At 44.5% G+C, this 16240-nt stretch overlaps 1 protein-coding gene across 4 annotated transcripts in view; it reads left to right on the top strand.

The window, feature by feature from the left end:
* The window catches only part of mob2a (MOB kinase activator 2a), a 90178-nt gene that overhangs the window by 58085 nt on the left and 15853 nt on the right, over positions 1 to 16240 (top strand). The window contains exon 1 of one of the 4 annotated variants that reach the window (XM_088934669.1): positions 7742 to 7946. The exons of the other annotated variants lie outside the window; for them this stretch is intronic. Coding sequence (XP_088790795.1) covers positions 7831 to 7946 — 116 coding nt within the window. The 5' untranslated portion in view covers positions 7742 to 7830. Of the gene's footprint in view, positions 1 to 7741; positions 7947 to 16240 lie in introns of those variants that run through there. 4 annotated transcript variants of the gene reach the window in all.

Raw genomic sequence — 16240 nt, 5'->3', positions numbered from 1 at the left:
CCAAGTTAGTTTTGTCATCACGGATGCCGTGACCAGAAGGCAGCGCTCCCGAGCACGGGGGGCTGATTATCCCCGAGATCTCATGCTTTGCCTCCTGGTGGAGCTGCTGGTCTAAGGTACACAGACTGCAGCAATAAAGACATTTCCTTTCCTTTGAACAATCCAGACTCGTCTGTTGATCTCTTAAAATGATTTATTTCTCTAAAGTAACTCTTAGGATTCCTATGAAGTTTGACCACATTGTTTTTAATTACCGTGCTGTATTCTGAAAGCTCTTCCTCCAGACTAAAGCCTTGTTCTAACAAGAAGTTGTTTTGTGTGGAGTTTCCCGGCTATGAAACAGAATCTCACTCTGGCTTGGCAGGCCCACAAATTGTCACATCTCTTTCTTTCTAAAGCTTAAGAGCAACTTTTTCTACCTGTACTGCCTGCAATGTGTAGCTGTAGAATCACTTACATTATTGATAGTTATGGGTTATTTTACATAAAATGATTATGCCTTTTTACATCGTGCTGCGATACAGACAATTCAACTTATAGATTCTTTTCTAATAAGTAGATTTAAAAAGTCTTTTATTGTATCGCTTAATGTGCCATCCCAGCTCTCTTAAAAGACACAAGCTTCGATTGCTCAAGCAAGAGAAGAGGGTCTGTTGAACAAGGAAAGGATAGACAGCTCAGTTTTTAAATTCTGAAGCACAAAATAAACTGCTCTGCTGCATAATCCAAACCATGGAGTTGTAGCCTGTCAGTCACTCTAGGGGTTCCCTTTCGAAGATGACTCTGTTGTTCTTGTTATTATGCAAAGCCAGCGTGAGCTCTGATACGCAGTCGACTCATTTGAGTGGCAAATCAGTTTTTGTACCCTGCCGGTTCTGCAGGCTGCTGCTTCCCTTCAGAAACTTGAGAAGCCCACTAGGAAAGCAAATGGTTAGAGACAGGAGCCCTGCCACCATAGGATTTTATTTCTAATGCTTGGAATGATCCCAGGCGTGGATTATTGACCATTGAGAGAACCGGCAATCGGAGAAACTCTGCTTAACCAAGTTTAAATCCAAAAACTTTTTTCAAACTTTACATCTTTCACTTAATGTCTTAAATAATTTACATAATTGGCAGAGTGTAGAATCAGTCAATTATGTTTACTTGCAGGACAAGTGTATTTGTGCTGGTGGCCCATAGTGCCTGTCTGTGCTGTACTTGTGCTGCACACCTGGTATCACGAAGGGCAGCTTGCACATCAGTCTTTTTCTGCATTATTCCACCCTTAGTATTGTATTTGGAGTCTGCCGAGGAAAACTGTATGTTCTGAACCTTGTCAGCAGTCTTAATTTTAAGAATCCTGGATTTGTTTTGGCATTGCCTAATCACAGATGTGCGTGTTGGTCAAGGAGAAGTTCCTGCTGTAAATTAATATTTCTGTTCCTTTAGTTGAAATGATCTGTCTACACAGGAGTTTGCTGTATGCAATTTTAGATGTTTCTCACCTGTTCTGGAGAGTTCTGTATTTTGCATTACCACGTGTGTCAATGTTAATATAGTGTAAACAAAATATTGACAAGCCCTTTGCCTTCGTTCACTTCATTTCTTTCCTTGAAACTCGTCTTCTCATAATTGTGAGCTACGTGTGCTCGATCAGCAGTCTTTCAGTGAACCGAAGGCCCTTAGATCAGCCACTGTCATTCAGAATTCCCAAAGACCTTACTTGGCCTGCTCCGTTTGCAAGCCAACCCGAAATAATTCCTACTGCACCGACTTCCCGGAAAAGCTCAGTTTATTGGCAGACGGACTCGGCTCACCGTCCCCATTGTCTTGAGCTCGCCCTGTCTTTGTACAGCATGCTGTTCGGCAGTTAGTCTCTCTGGGGTCCGCGAGGCCCCGCGGAGCTCGTCGCCCTCTTCCTGCTGGCTTGCCTGGCTGTGGAATGCTGGGATTGTGCGCACAGGCCTCAGGGCTCAGCCGGCGTGTCCAGACAGCTGAGCTTGTGTTCACCTCCTCCTCCTGAAGGGCCTGGAATCTAAAAGTGAACCGGATACTTTCTGTTCCACCAACTGCAGAGGTGTCTTTTGGCCTCGACATCAAACCAAGCTCCGAGTTCTTGGTGAGCTACGAAATAATGGCCTTTGGTGGGTTTTCTTTTAGTATTTTTGAACGTTTTTTCCTTAAGATGAATTTGGTCTTTAACACTTCACCCTTAACAGCCATGTTGTTTAGTTTTTATGCTATTTTAGAAGGTTTTTGTTTGCAAGCATCACACTGATATTATTACACACTGGCAATGCTGTCCATGCCATTGCAAGAATTTGATGCTATCAAAAGTTTAATTTACCTTTAAATATACTTTTAACTTTTCTGCTGCAGATCAAATTTTGTTGGTATTCTCAAAAATAAAGACTCCACTGGAACAGAGTAAAACAGTGAAGTATAGAGAATTGAGAGCTTTTCCAAGTAAATTCATAATGTTGTACGTGTAGAATGAAGCACATCTAGCAGTGTGTCAGAGAACACAGTCTGGGAGTTGTTTAATGAAAAGTACCTAGCACTAACTTGAAAGGATTGTAAATCATTTTCATTTCCAGCCTCACCCTGTGCTTTCATTCAGTTTGGGGATTTAAAAGCCATAGCAGGACTGAAGAGTAGATAGTTTGCTTCCACCGTTAACACTTCTTGTTGAACTAAGATGTCTTTTTTTTTTATTTTTTTAAAAATGGGAAGGCTGTGTGTGTGGGGAAACTGTCTCAGCTTGTATGAAGCCTTCAGCGTAATGACTGCCATCGTATCCATCGCCAGCGCACAGGAAAGGCCTCCGTTCGCTTACCGCAAATAGCAGGGTACAGCCGCAGCCCGATTGCACAGTGCTGTGGGTTTAGGGCCCCAGCAGCATGTTTTTATTCATGGTCTCTCACATGATGCCAAATCATGGTGAGGGTTTTTTGGTGCAGCGTGGCTATGAAGGGCCAAGAGCAATTAGATCAACATTTTAGATTAATTAAGGCACAGTGGTATTTTTGTTGTATTTTTAAAACCACCGGGTACTCCACCCCCAGATTTCTGTCTGCTGTCAAACATTTTCCAAATGAATATGTTGCAAGATGTTTATAAATATTTGGAATCTGCAAATATTTATTCTGTGGAAGCTTTAAATGTGTCACAGTGAATTACTAATACAGGAAATCAGGCTCTTTGTAAGGATGTGCTGTAAACATAAAGCAAGGTGCTGCTAAAGTACTTAAAACAAAGCTAAAGTTGCAGAGCATCTCTGGGGGATTTTAAATGTCAGTCTGGGACAACAGCATCTCTGGCACATGTGCAAGTTCCTCGCATTTCTTGCGCATGTTGGGGGAATTTTCCCGTTTCCTTCTCAAAAGTAGTTGCAGGCCTGATGTCTCACACCCTGACATGATTCCTGGCAACAGAACCGTGTCTTACAGACAGTATGAGTTCAGTGTTGTACGCTGTTGTTGCCTCTTTAGGTTTCAAGAGTAGAGGTGCCCCCATTTGAGCTAAGATATGGCCACGGCCTGATTGTGATGTAGTTTCCAGCCAGATCATAGTAAGCCTTAGTGCTTTAACATAAGGAAAAAATAATTCCTTACAATATGAAAGAAATGGGAGGTGGGGACTAAAAGAAACTTGCCTTTGCATTGAGGTTTGCATTGGCATTCATCTGCATTATTTCTAAACTACTTATCTGTTTTGATGATGAGGATGGGTTAGGGAAGAGATTCCCAGAAATCCAATTCGGAAGAATGAAGAGGTCCATAACTATCACGAGCAGTAGAAACATTTCTTTGATCCATTTCACATCCATGGCAAGCGTGAGAAGCCCATCACACACAGCTCCACAGCCTAGGCCTTGCACTGTAGAGTACTGTATAAGCTGGGTTGACCAGTGTGTGCTGTCAGTTGAGTACACTTGTGGCTGCCTGCGTTGTGCTTGCTTCATGCAAATATAGAAGCTTCACCTTTCCTGGGCATCGGGGGGTAATTTCTCATGAAGGAAAAAGAGGTAACATTTTTTTAACAGGAAAATGTCAGTTGCTGTGAAGTTCACAAACTTGACACAAACGCACATCTGATTGCCGACGCTGGAAAGCACCTGGGCTTGGTGCACAGGAGGGAAGTGGCCCCTCTTCCATCAGCACTGCTGTCGGCGGAGTGAGTCACTTCTCCGCTCACGATGAGCATTTCTCCTGAGTCGTGCTCTACCTGCTGGCTCATGGCTCTTCAGCGTCAACCTGTTGAGCCAGAGCCGGCGTTGTCTGTGGAAAACAAAGGCTAGGCTGTGCTTGTCCAGACGTGTTCTCAGCAGATCAAATACCGTAAATTCTGGAATATTAAAGTCGGTCACATTTCTTGATTGCGATTAGAAAAACGTACTGTTCAGAGCTGCTGTAACTCCACGGTCTCATCATTGATTACTCACCAAGCTCCTATGTTGTGAGTAATTCAGTGTTCCTTTTTAAATCCTGCTTTGTTTCCTGTTATGTTCCTGCCCACGTAAATGATTTAATTGGATATAAAGCAGTTCATGGGTTTGAATTATTGTAATGCTGGAACGTTGCAGTAAATAGCTTTAATGATTCGAGTGGTCACAAGCCATCTGCTGTTCTGTGAAAGGTTTTAATTTCTAAGAAGAGCTTCCTGGCAAGTTTGCCATTTTTTAATTGGGAGTCTTTAGTTTGAAACGCAGTTGCTTCAAGTAAACTCCCATTTCTCGGAGCTCTTTAGGACAAGTTAAGATTCCTATCTGACAGGCTGCCTGTAGATATTTGCAGCCTGGTTTTAAAATTCTTGATTTCTTGCCCTAAACTTGCAACATACTTCTTCTGCTCTTAAAAATACAGTTAAAATGTTGTTGGGTGCACAGCAGCTACCTAGGCATCACACAGTTTGTTCTGTGATTGGAAATTGTGCCTTTCTTAACTTCCACAGTGTGACTGTTCACACAAGAGCTTGCGTGGCACAAGCACTTTAACTGTAAGAGCGAACAAAGCTGTTGCATTTCTTTTAGATTCCAGACTGCTTCTCCACTTGAGACTAAAGGCCCTCTGTGTTTGAGCAGTAGAGCCCTGCGTTGTCCTGTTGTAAGTACAGTCCTGGCCAGGCACGGCAACTCCCTTTGCAAGCAACGAGAAGATGGTATATAGACAAAAAAAATCGGAGGTCTAGCTGCGAAGAGTCTATTTTATATATGTTGAGGTATTTAATGATCCTTTGCATGATGATTGTTGGTACAATTTTGCATTTCTCAGCTTCCTCTTGGCATGTAAAATAATTTCCCTTTAAAATAAAAACCTGAAGGGAAGAGAGTCTGCATTTCAGACATTGAAATGCACCAGCACGGGGAAGTCACAGAGTCTTTTCAGCTCAAGCTCAGGAGGAGCAGGTGGGGGAACTGGGCTCGTCTGACCTCTCCAGCTGTGTCCAAAGGCGAGATCAGAGGGCAGAGTGAGAGGACGACTGCACAGGGCAACCCTTCAAGACATTTCCTCTCCATATCTGTCTCGTCAGTCAGCACAAACTGCTTCCCAGAGGTTTCTGGGACCTGTCTGTGACTGAGGACTGTTTTAGGGGTGTACTGCAGATTTTCTTGGCTGATGCTGTTACATACCTTTAGTGATCACCTATGCAGGTGATAATACCAATATTTATTGATGTGTTCTAATTTACTGAAACTTATTAAACCTCTGGGTGATTTTTTTGTGCATACGAAGTTTTTAAATCGGTTGGATTGCATTCCTGCTTCTAAAGATGGCAAAACAAAACATGAAGTAACTTTTAAATTCGAATTAATCTAGATTGTAGTAGAACCTGTGCATGTTAACTTTACGAGCATCACAGAAAAGTCAGAAAAACTATTTTGGTCCACTTGAATACTAAAAACCGTTTAAACTTTTTAATTAGTGAAGTGTTCAAAAATGTTATTACATTTTTAATTTGAGAAAAATAAATCTTTCATGGCCTACCTTGATGGCATTTTGAACCTATAGTACACTGAACCAGCTCTAAACTAACTTTCAGCTTCCAGGCACCTTAAAAGATTTCTTTAGATTTCTGAGACGTACCTCCAGTGTATTAAGTTAAACCGTCCGAATTTGAAAATCTGTCCATTAAATCTCTGAATTCATCTTTCAGATCCCTGACATGCGCTACGTGTCGAGCGGAAGCATGCGAAGTGGGTTATACAACCAAATGCAATTGTGTTCAAACATAAAGCAGACCAGAGTCGGGTTTTCTGAAGTACAGCGATTCTGGGGCTTCACCTCATACATGTATTTACTGTATACTTATCGGCGAGTTTAAATCCAGGTTTCAAGTGTCCCCTCCCTGCTCATGAACTGTTTCGCCATGACTATTACATTTTTTTTTTATTTGGAAACACATCGGATTACAGATAACTGACCAAAACGCCCAGCCTTCCTCGCAGCGGATAAACTGCCGCGTCTCCAACTTCCTTGATGACGGGAAAACAATATTTTCTCGTCTGAGCTCTGATTAATTGGAATCTGACCAACACCTCGCACACCTGTTTTCTGTAGAGCTGGTAGTGAGCGGTGCAGAATTTATTGCCTTTTTTTATCCAACACAGCATTTCCCTGAAATGGAAAAACTTCCGTCAACATATCTGTGCCTGCGGGTCCCGTGTTGTGGAATTGCCGTGGAATTTACACGGAAAAATCCAGTTCTGGCTTGATAACCTATCTTGCATGACATCAGCCAGCTTCTTAAGACAATAAAGCAAAATATTTTGCACATTGAGTTTGTTTATAAGAGCATATTGTGCAGATACCTGTTGATCATAAACTTGTTTCTTATTGAATTGCTCTCGACTCCCTGACACAGTAGGAAAATAAATGTTTTCTAGGTTTGAATTGCCCAACCCTTTGAATTGAGAATGAACCTGTAATTCGTTTTCAAAGATTGGGGACCATGCCCACAGCCCGATTTTCGTGTGGTGCTTGTTGGCGGAGCTGGGCTTTAAAAACTCAGCAAGCCCATGTGAACGCGGCCAGTGTCCCACCGCAGGAAATACAGCCGAACTTGTAGTGAATAGCTCTTTGAACTTTCATGATCAAAGTAGTAATCCGTGATGAATTACTGCGATTAATTATTTTTTATCATCTTTACCTTAATGTAGATATTCCATATGAGACAGAATTACAGGGATTTAAACTGCTATTTTTATTGCAGCTCATTTCATTCATGAAATTATTTTTTTGTTTCCAACCTGTCAAAGTTGTTGTTGTTTTTTTCCCCTGCTTGTTGAGCAATATTTTTAAGGAACTGAACAGCGTTCTGTTAGCTCCAGACAAACACTATTCTGTTTCAATTCCAGCCACTCGGTAAATGTCCCGTCTCAGGGGGTGAAATGTCAGTGCGGTACACTTACCATTCCTAATGAACCGACTGAGGTGTAGGGCGCTGAAAATGTCACGTTTGTAGCTTGATGGTCCAGAACAGGAAGAATATAGCGAGTGTTTGTGGGCGTCGTGTGGCATACAGTGACAATGCAATGACAGTTACTGTAAGTGAATGGATTACGTTCCCTGTGGCAGCTATTTCACAGAGACAAAGCCTTCAGGACTGTAGCCGGGACAGGTTTCACAGCGAGCAGGAACCTTTTCCTTCTCGCCCTCATGGTCCCTCATAGCTCCGCCCGCCCTCTCTGGTGATAGGCGGTCCGACCCGAGGAGGCCGGCCCAGACGGAACCGCAGAAATGAATCTGGCTCTCGTACTTAGCAAAGAAAGGGGCAATTTGGTGTTCAAGCCAGTCGGAGAGGCCGAGCGGCTGGGGAGGTATCCTTTTCAGCGCCGCTTGCGTTACCATGGTCGGTGATCACTGTACTCATTCGGGAGACAGTACGGCAAAGCACTCGCAGAGGACTCCCAAAAGCGGATTAAGTTGCAAAATGGTACTTCAGGCGGTTGGCAAGGTTTTGAGGTAAAGACCGAACTGTTGTTGTCATAAACGGGTATTGTTTTCTGTTGTATGTTGAGCAGTTGTGAAGCTGTTGTTGTAGCCAGCGGCGGCGTGTGGATCGAAGTCTCTGTTTCTGATTACGGGTATAAAAGCGAGGACAACGCGACCCTTTCCCGATCTTGTTTGGGATGTTAACTTGACCCTTTCCTTCTCTCTTTTTTTTGTGTGCCTTCGGTGGAGCAAGTTGTTAACATGACGTTTTTCGATTCCCGTGCGACTTGTTGAGATGATCGCTGCATAAAAACGTTGAGCTGCCAGGCGCTTATTTTAAAACGACTGGGCTCGGATGTCTTGGCAGTCAAAGCTCTTTGGGTTGTTGTTTTTTTTTCTGCCCGTGCTATTTTATATGGAAATAGTAGTATGCGCGGATATTTTTCCATGTTTGGGTTCGAGTTGCGCTGTACATCATAGCGAAAGCAGCTCGGTAGCTGTTGTTGCCCTTTGATTTGTACAGTGAACCAAAGTCTTTCCCCCTGGAGTTGTGGTGGCTCTTTAAGCAACACCTCCTTATTTGAAATGTTTCGTCGCGATTGTCACTTTTTTTTTTTTTTAAATCCACAACACTCCCCGATTCGTTCTTCTGTCGTTGACTGTCGTTAGAAACTTGGTGTGGACACGGAAAGGAAATACCCTCACGCGTTCACAACAGCACAGGTAGCCGCGCCGGGGCCGGTTTGCGGGTGTTTTTATCGCCCCAAGCCTCTGGCTTCAGGTGGTTTCGGCTTCAGGTGGGGCAGTCCGGTCTCTGGGCAGTTCGTACTGGAAAAGTGCGCTTACCTCTGAGAACGCACGCCTTGCTCCAGACAGACCTGCATAGTTTCATCTGAAAGGACGGATGTTTGTTGGAAACTAAAGTCGACAGACGTACTGCAGCTTTAAAAACCAAGCGAGCAGCTGGAATAGCCTTCATTTTTTCCCCAATTTAAAATGTTTGTGTTATCTTTTTTCTTATTCTAAGATAGGTCAGTGGTCCTCTGCAAACCAATGTAATTTGAGCCAATTGGTCTTACACTTCTTTAGGCATTATTTCTTTACAGTGTTAAGACACTCTTGTGTCTTTTTCTTTTTACAGAAGTAATTTTTACAGTTGTTACAGAGTTGTGAAGTCAGCCAGTTGTACAATTCGGATACTAAGCAACAAGTAGAGGTTTATTCCCTGCTGAAAAGAGAAGAAAAGCCTTCTTCAGGTGTCCCTTCTTCAGGATACTGTCTCTGCAATGTGCAGTTGTCTGTTCTGTCCTCATTAAGGTTAGCAGGGCTGTATCCGTATTCATATTTAAGTTTCAGCTGCTATAATGTTCTTTGTAGTTTCTGGTGTGGGAACCTAAAATGTGCTAGAATATTTAGATTTCTTGTGAAAGTTTGGTACTTGCTGTGAAAGGGTGTCCTGTGGTATTCATGCTGCTGGTTCCTTGAATTGCGTGCCCAGGGTTTTAAGGATTTAAGGCTCAGATCCCCCGAACACATCCAGGATGTGCTCTAACCATCTCAAATTAAAACTAATCTGTTTGCTCTACCTAGGGATTGCTTTTCTATGTTTTTAAATCCCTGAAAAACTCAGATTTTCCACGGGAGGAGTTGAGTTCTTTTATTCAGAATAGAGTGCTGATTTTCTTTTTAGACCTGCTGCCAAGTTAGCATTTAGAGACAGATGAGTTGGTCTCCTTGACTTGCCCTTTTACTTAAGTCAGGTTGGTTGCCTTTCAGCGATTATGGCTTGGGAGTGTAGACTCTGCGGCAGTGCGTCTCCTCGGGCCCCTTATCTGGAAGCCATTCCAGTCAGTCTGGTGTGAGCGTGTCGGCTCGAGTGGTGGATTCTGAGCAGTGCTTAGTGAGGAGCAGGTCAGGGCTCCGGTTTGCACCACTGCTGAAGAAATGCAAGTCTTGCACCTTGGAGTTGGAATGAATGCTTTATGGTGGAATCTGAGCATTGTAGGAAAGAGGAAACCTTGCTTTATATGAGTGAATGGGGAGCATCTCATGCTTCCCACATTCAAGTCAACCTGCTGCACTGCAAGACCGGAGACATTTTGATTAGTGGAAAGTTCAGGGATGCCCTCAGCCTGCTGTGTGTCACCATGAGCAGGTTGCTGTGGGCTTTGTCCTCCGCATGGGAGCTGCGAAGCCAGGTTCTTCCGCAAGTGAATGTGGCTGCTGTCGATGCGCTGTCCACCCCCTGGTGTCCCCTTGCCTGAAAGACCTGCTAAGTGGCAAGTCGCTTGTTATCATCATAAAGGCTCGATGGGGATATACAGGAAGGAGTGGAGTGCCGGTGAGAGGAGTCAAGGAGATCAAAACGTGGCAAACAGGGCTGAGAACAGCTGGAGCGCGCTGTGTGGGGTGGGCCTGGCTTTGTGAATGCTGCCCCAGGCCTCTCTCGCTAGCCCGGAAGGTATTCAGATGTTGATCGCGCCCCGGTCTTTACCCCAGGAGTCCTTAACAATGTGTGCTTCCGGGTACAATTTACCAGGAGAGGGAATATGGCACATACTCGCTAGCTTCTGGAGTTGTGCTTGAGCCAGAACAGAAAGTGGCTGCTTGTCGGTTTCTCTGCATTGATCTTCCCCGGAGTCCAGTGCAGATGAATTATCCCTGAAGGTGGGTAATGGGAATGCTCCACAGCCCTAATACAAGCAGGCTGTGGGCAGCCACCTCCTACTGATCTTACAGCTGGGAGGCATAAGCAAACTGAATCACTCCTGTGTCAGTGTTGAGGTTCCCAGCTGAGACCTCAAGCAGAAATGTGTGCCTTCCCAGGTGTAGCAACCAGAAGCCTAGAATCCTCATTATATAACCACTGGCCTATACCAGTGAGCAATATACTGGATGAGGCAGAATTCAGTTCTGACAAGCTTGTTGGTTTGTTGGTGAGGAATGTGTTGTGAATCCTGGAAGAGTGTGTTAATAACGAAATGCTGTGCATAGTGAGGCTAAGGAGAGCCCTGGCCTCCATGCTGTTTCTCTGACAAGAGGTTATTTGAGAAAATGCATCACGGGGAGCCTGTTGTATAATGAAAGAGAATGAGAGTCTTCCGTCCCATTCACTTCCCTACAAGAACCTTTGGACATCATCCACCCCGTTTTTAGCAGCATAATAGTAACCTTGGATTAACTGGGGCTGGTGTTTGGCAGTTTGTGGCTTTTGGGGGAAAGTCTTATTCGGAGTGTTTCTATAACGGGCACGTAGATGACAATTACTGAGGCCCAGAGCACAGGGTTGGGAAGAGCCAAACTCTTGGCAAGCGCTGACCCAAGTACTGTCCCTGTTGCGGATTCCTGAAGGGCTGTGAAGTGCGGCTGTTCAAAACTAACCAGTGTTACCCTGCACTCCTCTCGGCAAGTCACAAGCTTATAACATGAGTTTGTTTGCAATGTGGTTGTACTGATAAAACAATCATCTGGGGAATGGGCAAATTTAAGAATTGTTAAAAAATTATGGCAGTGAATTCACATTGTTATGAGCAATCGAACAAATGTTGAAAAAAGTGACACTAATTTAACTGGATCTGTGGTTATTAAAGTGTTGTCAGTTCCAAAAGCAATTATGTCTCATTCGTTTTCAGCTGGTGTTTAGATTGTGCCTTTGTATCCTGCCCTGATTTCTGTGTGTACATTTTAGACACTGTGACAGTGCCTCAGAGTTCTTACAATATTGGGACACTACTGACCAGAAACAGTTTGACGCACAGGACAGTACTGTTGAACTCAATACAGCTGTGCTCACCGTCCCATTCATCAGCCTTATAGACCAGAATTTAGAGGCACTCCCTGTTTAAAATAATAATTCAAATAGGTTTTGTGACATTTCCAGGGTTATATTACATAGAGCTGTTGGCTATACTTGAGTCATGAACAGAAAGCCCTAATTTAAGGCAGAAGAAAACAGCATATTGGCAGCACTGATCTGTCTCTTCACATGCCAGGCTGTAATGTATACATGCATTATTTAATAACAGAACAAAAAGAGCTGCAACACTTCATGATGGCTCCAAAACATGTCCTGTCAGACCTTACAGTAGCAAATGCCCTGGAAGAAAGCAGGGCTCATTGTGAGCTCCAGACAGTGTTGAAGTGAGTCCCCTTGACGCTGAGTTATTGGACGTGATCCTTTGAGCCTCAGACTGAATTAATTATGGCCATATGCTCACGGTCAAGTTCTCTCTCAGTCTACTTTCTGCTTCAGGTCAGGTTTTGCAATCTGCAGGGTTGGTGGACGCCACAGGCAGAAAATAATGGCCAGTTGCTACAGATTGCATGACATAGTAATAAACCGAGGAATCTGGGTTATTGTGCTTTCTCATACATTTTAGGCAGTGAAGCATATTTTCAGTGTGCGATTTTGCTCAACTAATTCCACGTAGAACTGGCACGCATGTACTGCAGGCTGGTGCTCTTCTTGACAGTCGGTGCCTCGCTCTGCGACGCCGACTGGGTCCCCCAGTGGGAACTGGTCAGAGGCGCTGTTAGTGGACTCGCAGCAGAGAGAGAAGCGCTGACGTGCTTGCTTTCAGTCACTGGACAACAGACCGCAAAGGGGCATCTTGCGCTGAAAGTGATTGTTAGAGGTGACTGTTGAGCTAGCCCTGCTTTGGAAACAAAGCTTAGTTTTCCTCTCCAGTGTTTTGATAACAGGAGGCGGTCGCCCTGAGTCCAGCAGCTGTGCAGACAGGTTTGAAGTAGGGTAATTCAGCCCCCCCTTGTTATTTCTGTGAATAATGCAAGGTATTTATTATGCCCTGAAAAAGCACTGCTTGTCTTAACTTTTAGCAATAGTTCTTCTACGTAGTTCCAACATGAAGTAGCACACGTGTTTTAAAACAATTAAAATGCCATTTTCATCCAAGCCTTTGAAAGCTGGTTGTCTTCAAACCGTTTGACATGAGGTCTCTAGAGGTAGGTAGAGATTAGAGCTAAATTCCAGTCATTTTGTACGGCAATGCAGGTCTCTTATAGTGTTATTAAATAGTACAGTGTGTTAAACCCATAAAGGCATCGCGGGCAGGTTTGCACTGCACCTCCATGTGATTGCTGGTTTTGAGACCTTATTTTAAGCCAACATTCTCGGCATGATGTTAAAATAGCTCATTTATTCAAACCAGAGCCAAGCCAAGCCTGCATAACGTTTCTCCCCGGTGCTTTTTGTTCGCTTCGTTGGCGAGAGGGTTTAGAAGGGAAGGACCTGGTTTCTGTGCCTAGACTTTGTGAGGTTAGCAGGAGATCTGGTTGCCTCTGTGCGTCTGCCAGCCCCGCCGGGAGCGGCCGCAAGCAGGTTTCGGTGCGGCCGGGCAGGGGCCGCAAGCACACAGGGTCCCTGGGCGCGTACCAGCAAGCCCCCTGCACGCAGGAGCCTGCAGACATCTTCTCGCTAGCCAGGGTTGTGGTCTATATTAGGAGGTTGTCTGCTTATCATTTGTACTTTTACTTTAGACGCTTAAATTATTGTGGCATTGCCAAGTTTCCTTTCCAGGGTCAGGGCGCTTTGGCTTATTTGCGTTCCCATCTGTGTTCGTACCGCTGGCCCTTCCGGGGTATAGCTGCGGGCGGGCCCTTCAGGCGTCGGGTTCGAGCAGCTCGATTACAGGGAGGAGGCTGCGTCATGTTGGTGGTCATTCCCCCCCCCACGCCGGGGGCGCTCACCTGTGTGGGGGTGATGAGTGTGAATGTGGCAGGTCTGGGCGCACCTGCAGTCTGCCCGCGGGAGGGCTGAGCCACGGCCACCAGGCTGACACGCAGTGTCTAGGAGCTGGGGGCTTTGTGTTGTTACTGAGAGGGGTTACATTACTCTGTAATGAGCTGGTGAAGGATGATAACCTGCAGGGCTGTGTTGCAATAAATCGGCCTTATCACTCCGTTAGTAACTTGTGTTCTACTTCAGAGGCTTGTTATTCAGGATCCCTTAGGTGGATCTTTATAGCAAAAATTGAAGATAACCCACAGGTGGATGTGAGTTTCTTGGAAATTGCTGTTCCCTGCGTTTCATGAATTATTACAGAACCATAAAAAGGGAAAATCCTTTCTTCTTTAAGCATCTTGTTTCCATAAATATTTTCTACATAGACATTTTCTTCACCTGCATATGGTTCTAGTCCTGAACAAATGATTTATTGAAGGGCACCTACAAAAAATGCCCATTTACGCAAAAGGACTTAAAATAGCAACTTCTTTGAAAACCTCAACTGTTTTTTTTATAAAGTCTGGCTGTGCACCAGAGAACCTTAAATTAGTCATTTTCCACTTCTCCCCTTGTTTTGGAGCACCAACCCCTTCGCTAGTGCATGATATAAAGCAAATTCCTTTGCTATTAGTTTATTTTAAGAAAAAGAAAACTTGCACGCTGCCAGCAGTCCCACAGCTCCCCCCACACACACACACACACACACACTGCCCGCTCTTGGTAAATTCTCTCACGGAGAGATCTTTGCCATAAAAGGCATTGTATGCCTCCAGACCAGAACACAGGCCAGAGCCATCGCAACAGTGGGAGTGGTTTTGGAAGGTTGAGGAAGCCAGGCTGTACGGCAGGGTGCTGGGCTAGGAATGGAAAATTCAGGCAGGACGATCCCGAAGAGGGATCCAGTGCCAGTGCCAGTGAGCCAGTGGTCTCCTGTGCCACACTCGGTTAAAATACGTGAGCTGAGCTACGCGTGTTGACTGGTGTTGGTTTGGGTCGCAGTTTAAGATGACGTGATGAGAGCACAGTTGGTCTCCTTCTGTTACATGCAGTTTGCATCGAGCAATGATGTTGGAACTGGAGCCTTTGAGACAGAAAGGGAATAAAGAGTTGAAAGCAAGTTGCCTAGGAGTACGCTGCCCAGGCTTTTGAATGTTCCACTTTCTCAGCTGAAGGTTTGCCCTTCACCTTTAAGTTTGCCCTGGTCCAGTCTGTTGCACCTCCCTGGCATGAGTTGGCAGGTTTTCCAGCGGTTTAAGGAGCATTTGTAGGGCAAGTCATGACTTGCAGCACATAAGTGGCAAATTTAGGAAAGCTGAAGAGGATAAACGTCTTGTTCTCTGACTTTGAAGAAGTGCACAAGCAAATTATGCTATATATATATAAATTATGCTGGACTATAACGTTTTGTTAAGACATCTGTGACTTCAAACACTGAAAGATTTGTGTATTGCAATGTCAGTTTTTGCCAGTGATCTCTGTGAAGGCAGGCCTCACAACTTTCTTTGCTTAGAAGTTTCCATTGGGATCCCAACTACAAAAGGGATCCTGCAGAGGTATGACTAAAAATATAGATGGTGGTTATATGCATCCAAAGAGATGCTTACCATAGTCTCCATCCAAAGCTCCAGACGTACGTGCTGGGAGGCGCGATGCCTTTGCAGTGCTGTGCGCCTGGTTTCCTAGCCCTGCAGTACACGAAGGGGTGGAAGTTATAGGCTGAATTCCAGAGCTCTTGGCGCATGAAATAGACAGGATGGAGCACGCAGGGAAAGCTGCCCTAATCCCAATGGAATGTGTACAGCTTATGCCTGTGTGTGTGTGTTAATGTGTGTTCCCTTAGGAGTAGCATCTGCTCTGCAGAGGTGCAAGCTGTGTTTTTTTGTTATGATATACACTAGAAGAGGTCCTGGCGACCATGAAAGTGTACTTGTAATAAAGATATTCCAATGCAGTACAATGGTACATGTTGAAAACAGTCTAGCATGTGTTCCAAGTTTGAACAACTAGAACTTGAGGCATGGTTAAACCTGACTAAACTTTCCCACCTGTGTATATTGAACAGAGCATACAACAAAAATAAGTTTTAGATTTTAGCTTGTGATGCTTCAAAACCAGTTGGTAGGTGGTGGTGTTACTGAGGTGTAAGGGTTCGGAGAGATCTCAAAGCCATTGATAGTGTTCCCAGTGTATAGAATTGCAGATTTCCCCAGTCATTAGAGGTTCGGTGTGAATGTTTCGTTAAAGTGCTACAGCCTTCTTTCAGGCAGCAGCATACCAGTCTCATCTTGATACGGATCTGGACTTATTCCAGTCTCCTGGCAGAAGTGTGAGTGACCCCTTTGTCAGTCGAAATGTAATCAGTAGGTCTTGGTTTTCACGATCCTAAAAAACTTAATCCTCATCATTTAGACACGTTCCAGTTTGCCTGTGTTTAGGTCTCAGTACTTGAATCTGAATAGCAGATCACGTTGACGTTCCTGGTTTATCTCATGCAGTGTATGGAAAGCACAGTCAAGTATCTATGCAGCCTTTGTGTCCTGAATCCATTTTCTCTTTTTCCCCTGTACCATAAATCAAGTTT

This window comes from Atractosteus spatula, chromosome 16, assembly GCF_055471065.1.
Source record: "Atractosteus spatula isolate fAtrSpa1 chromosome 16, fAtrSpa1.hap1, whole genome shotgun sequence".
Lineage (NCBI taxonomy): Eukaryota > Metazoa > Chordata > Actinopteri > Semionotiformes > Lepisosteidae > Atractosteus > Atractosteus spatula.
This window is presented reverse-complemented; position numbering and strand designations above follow the sequence as displayed.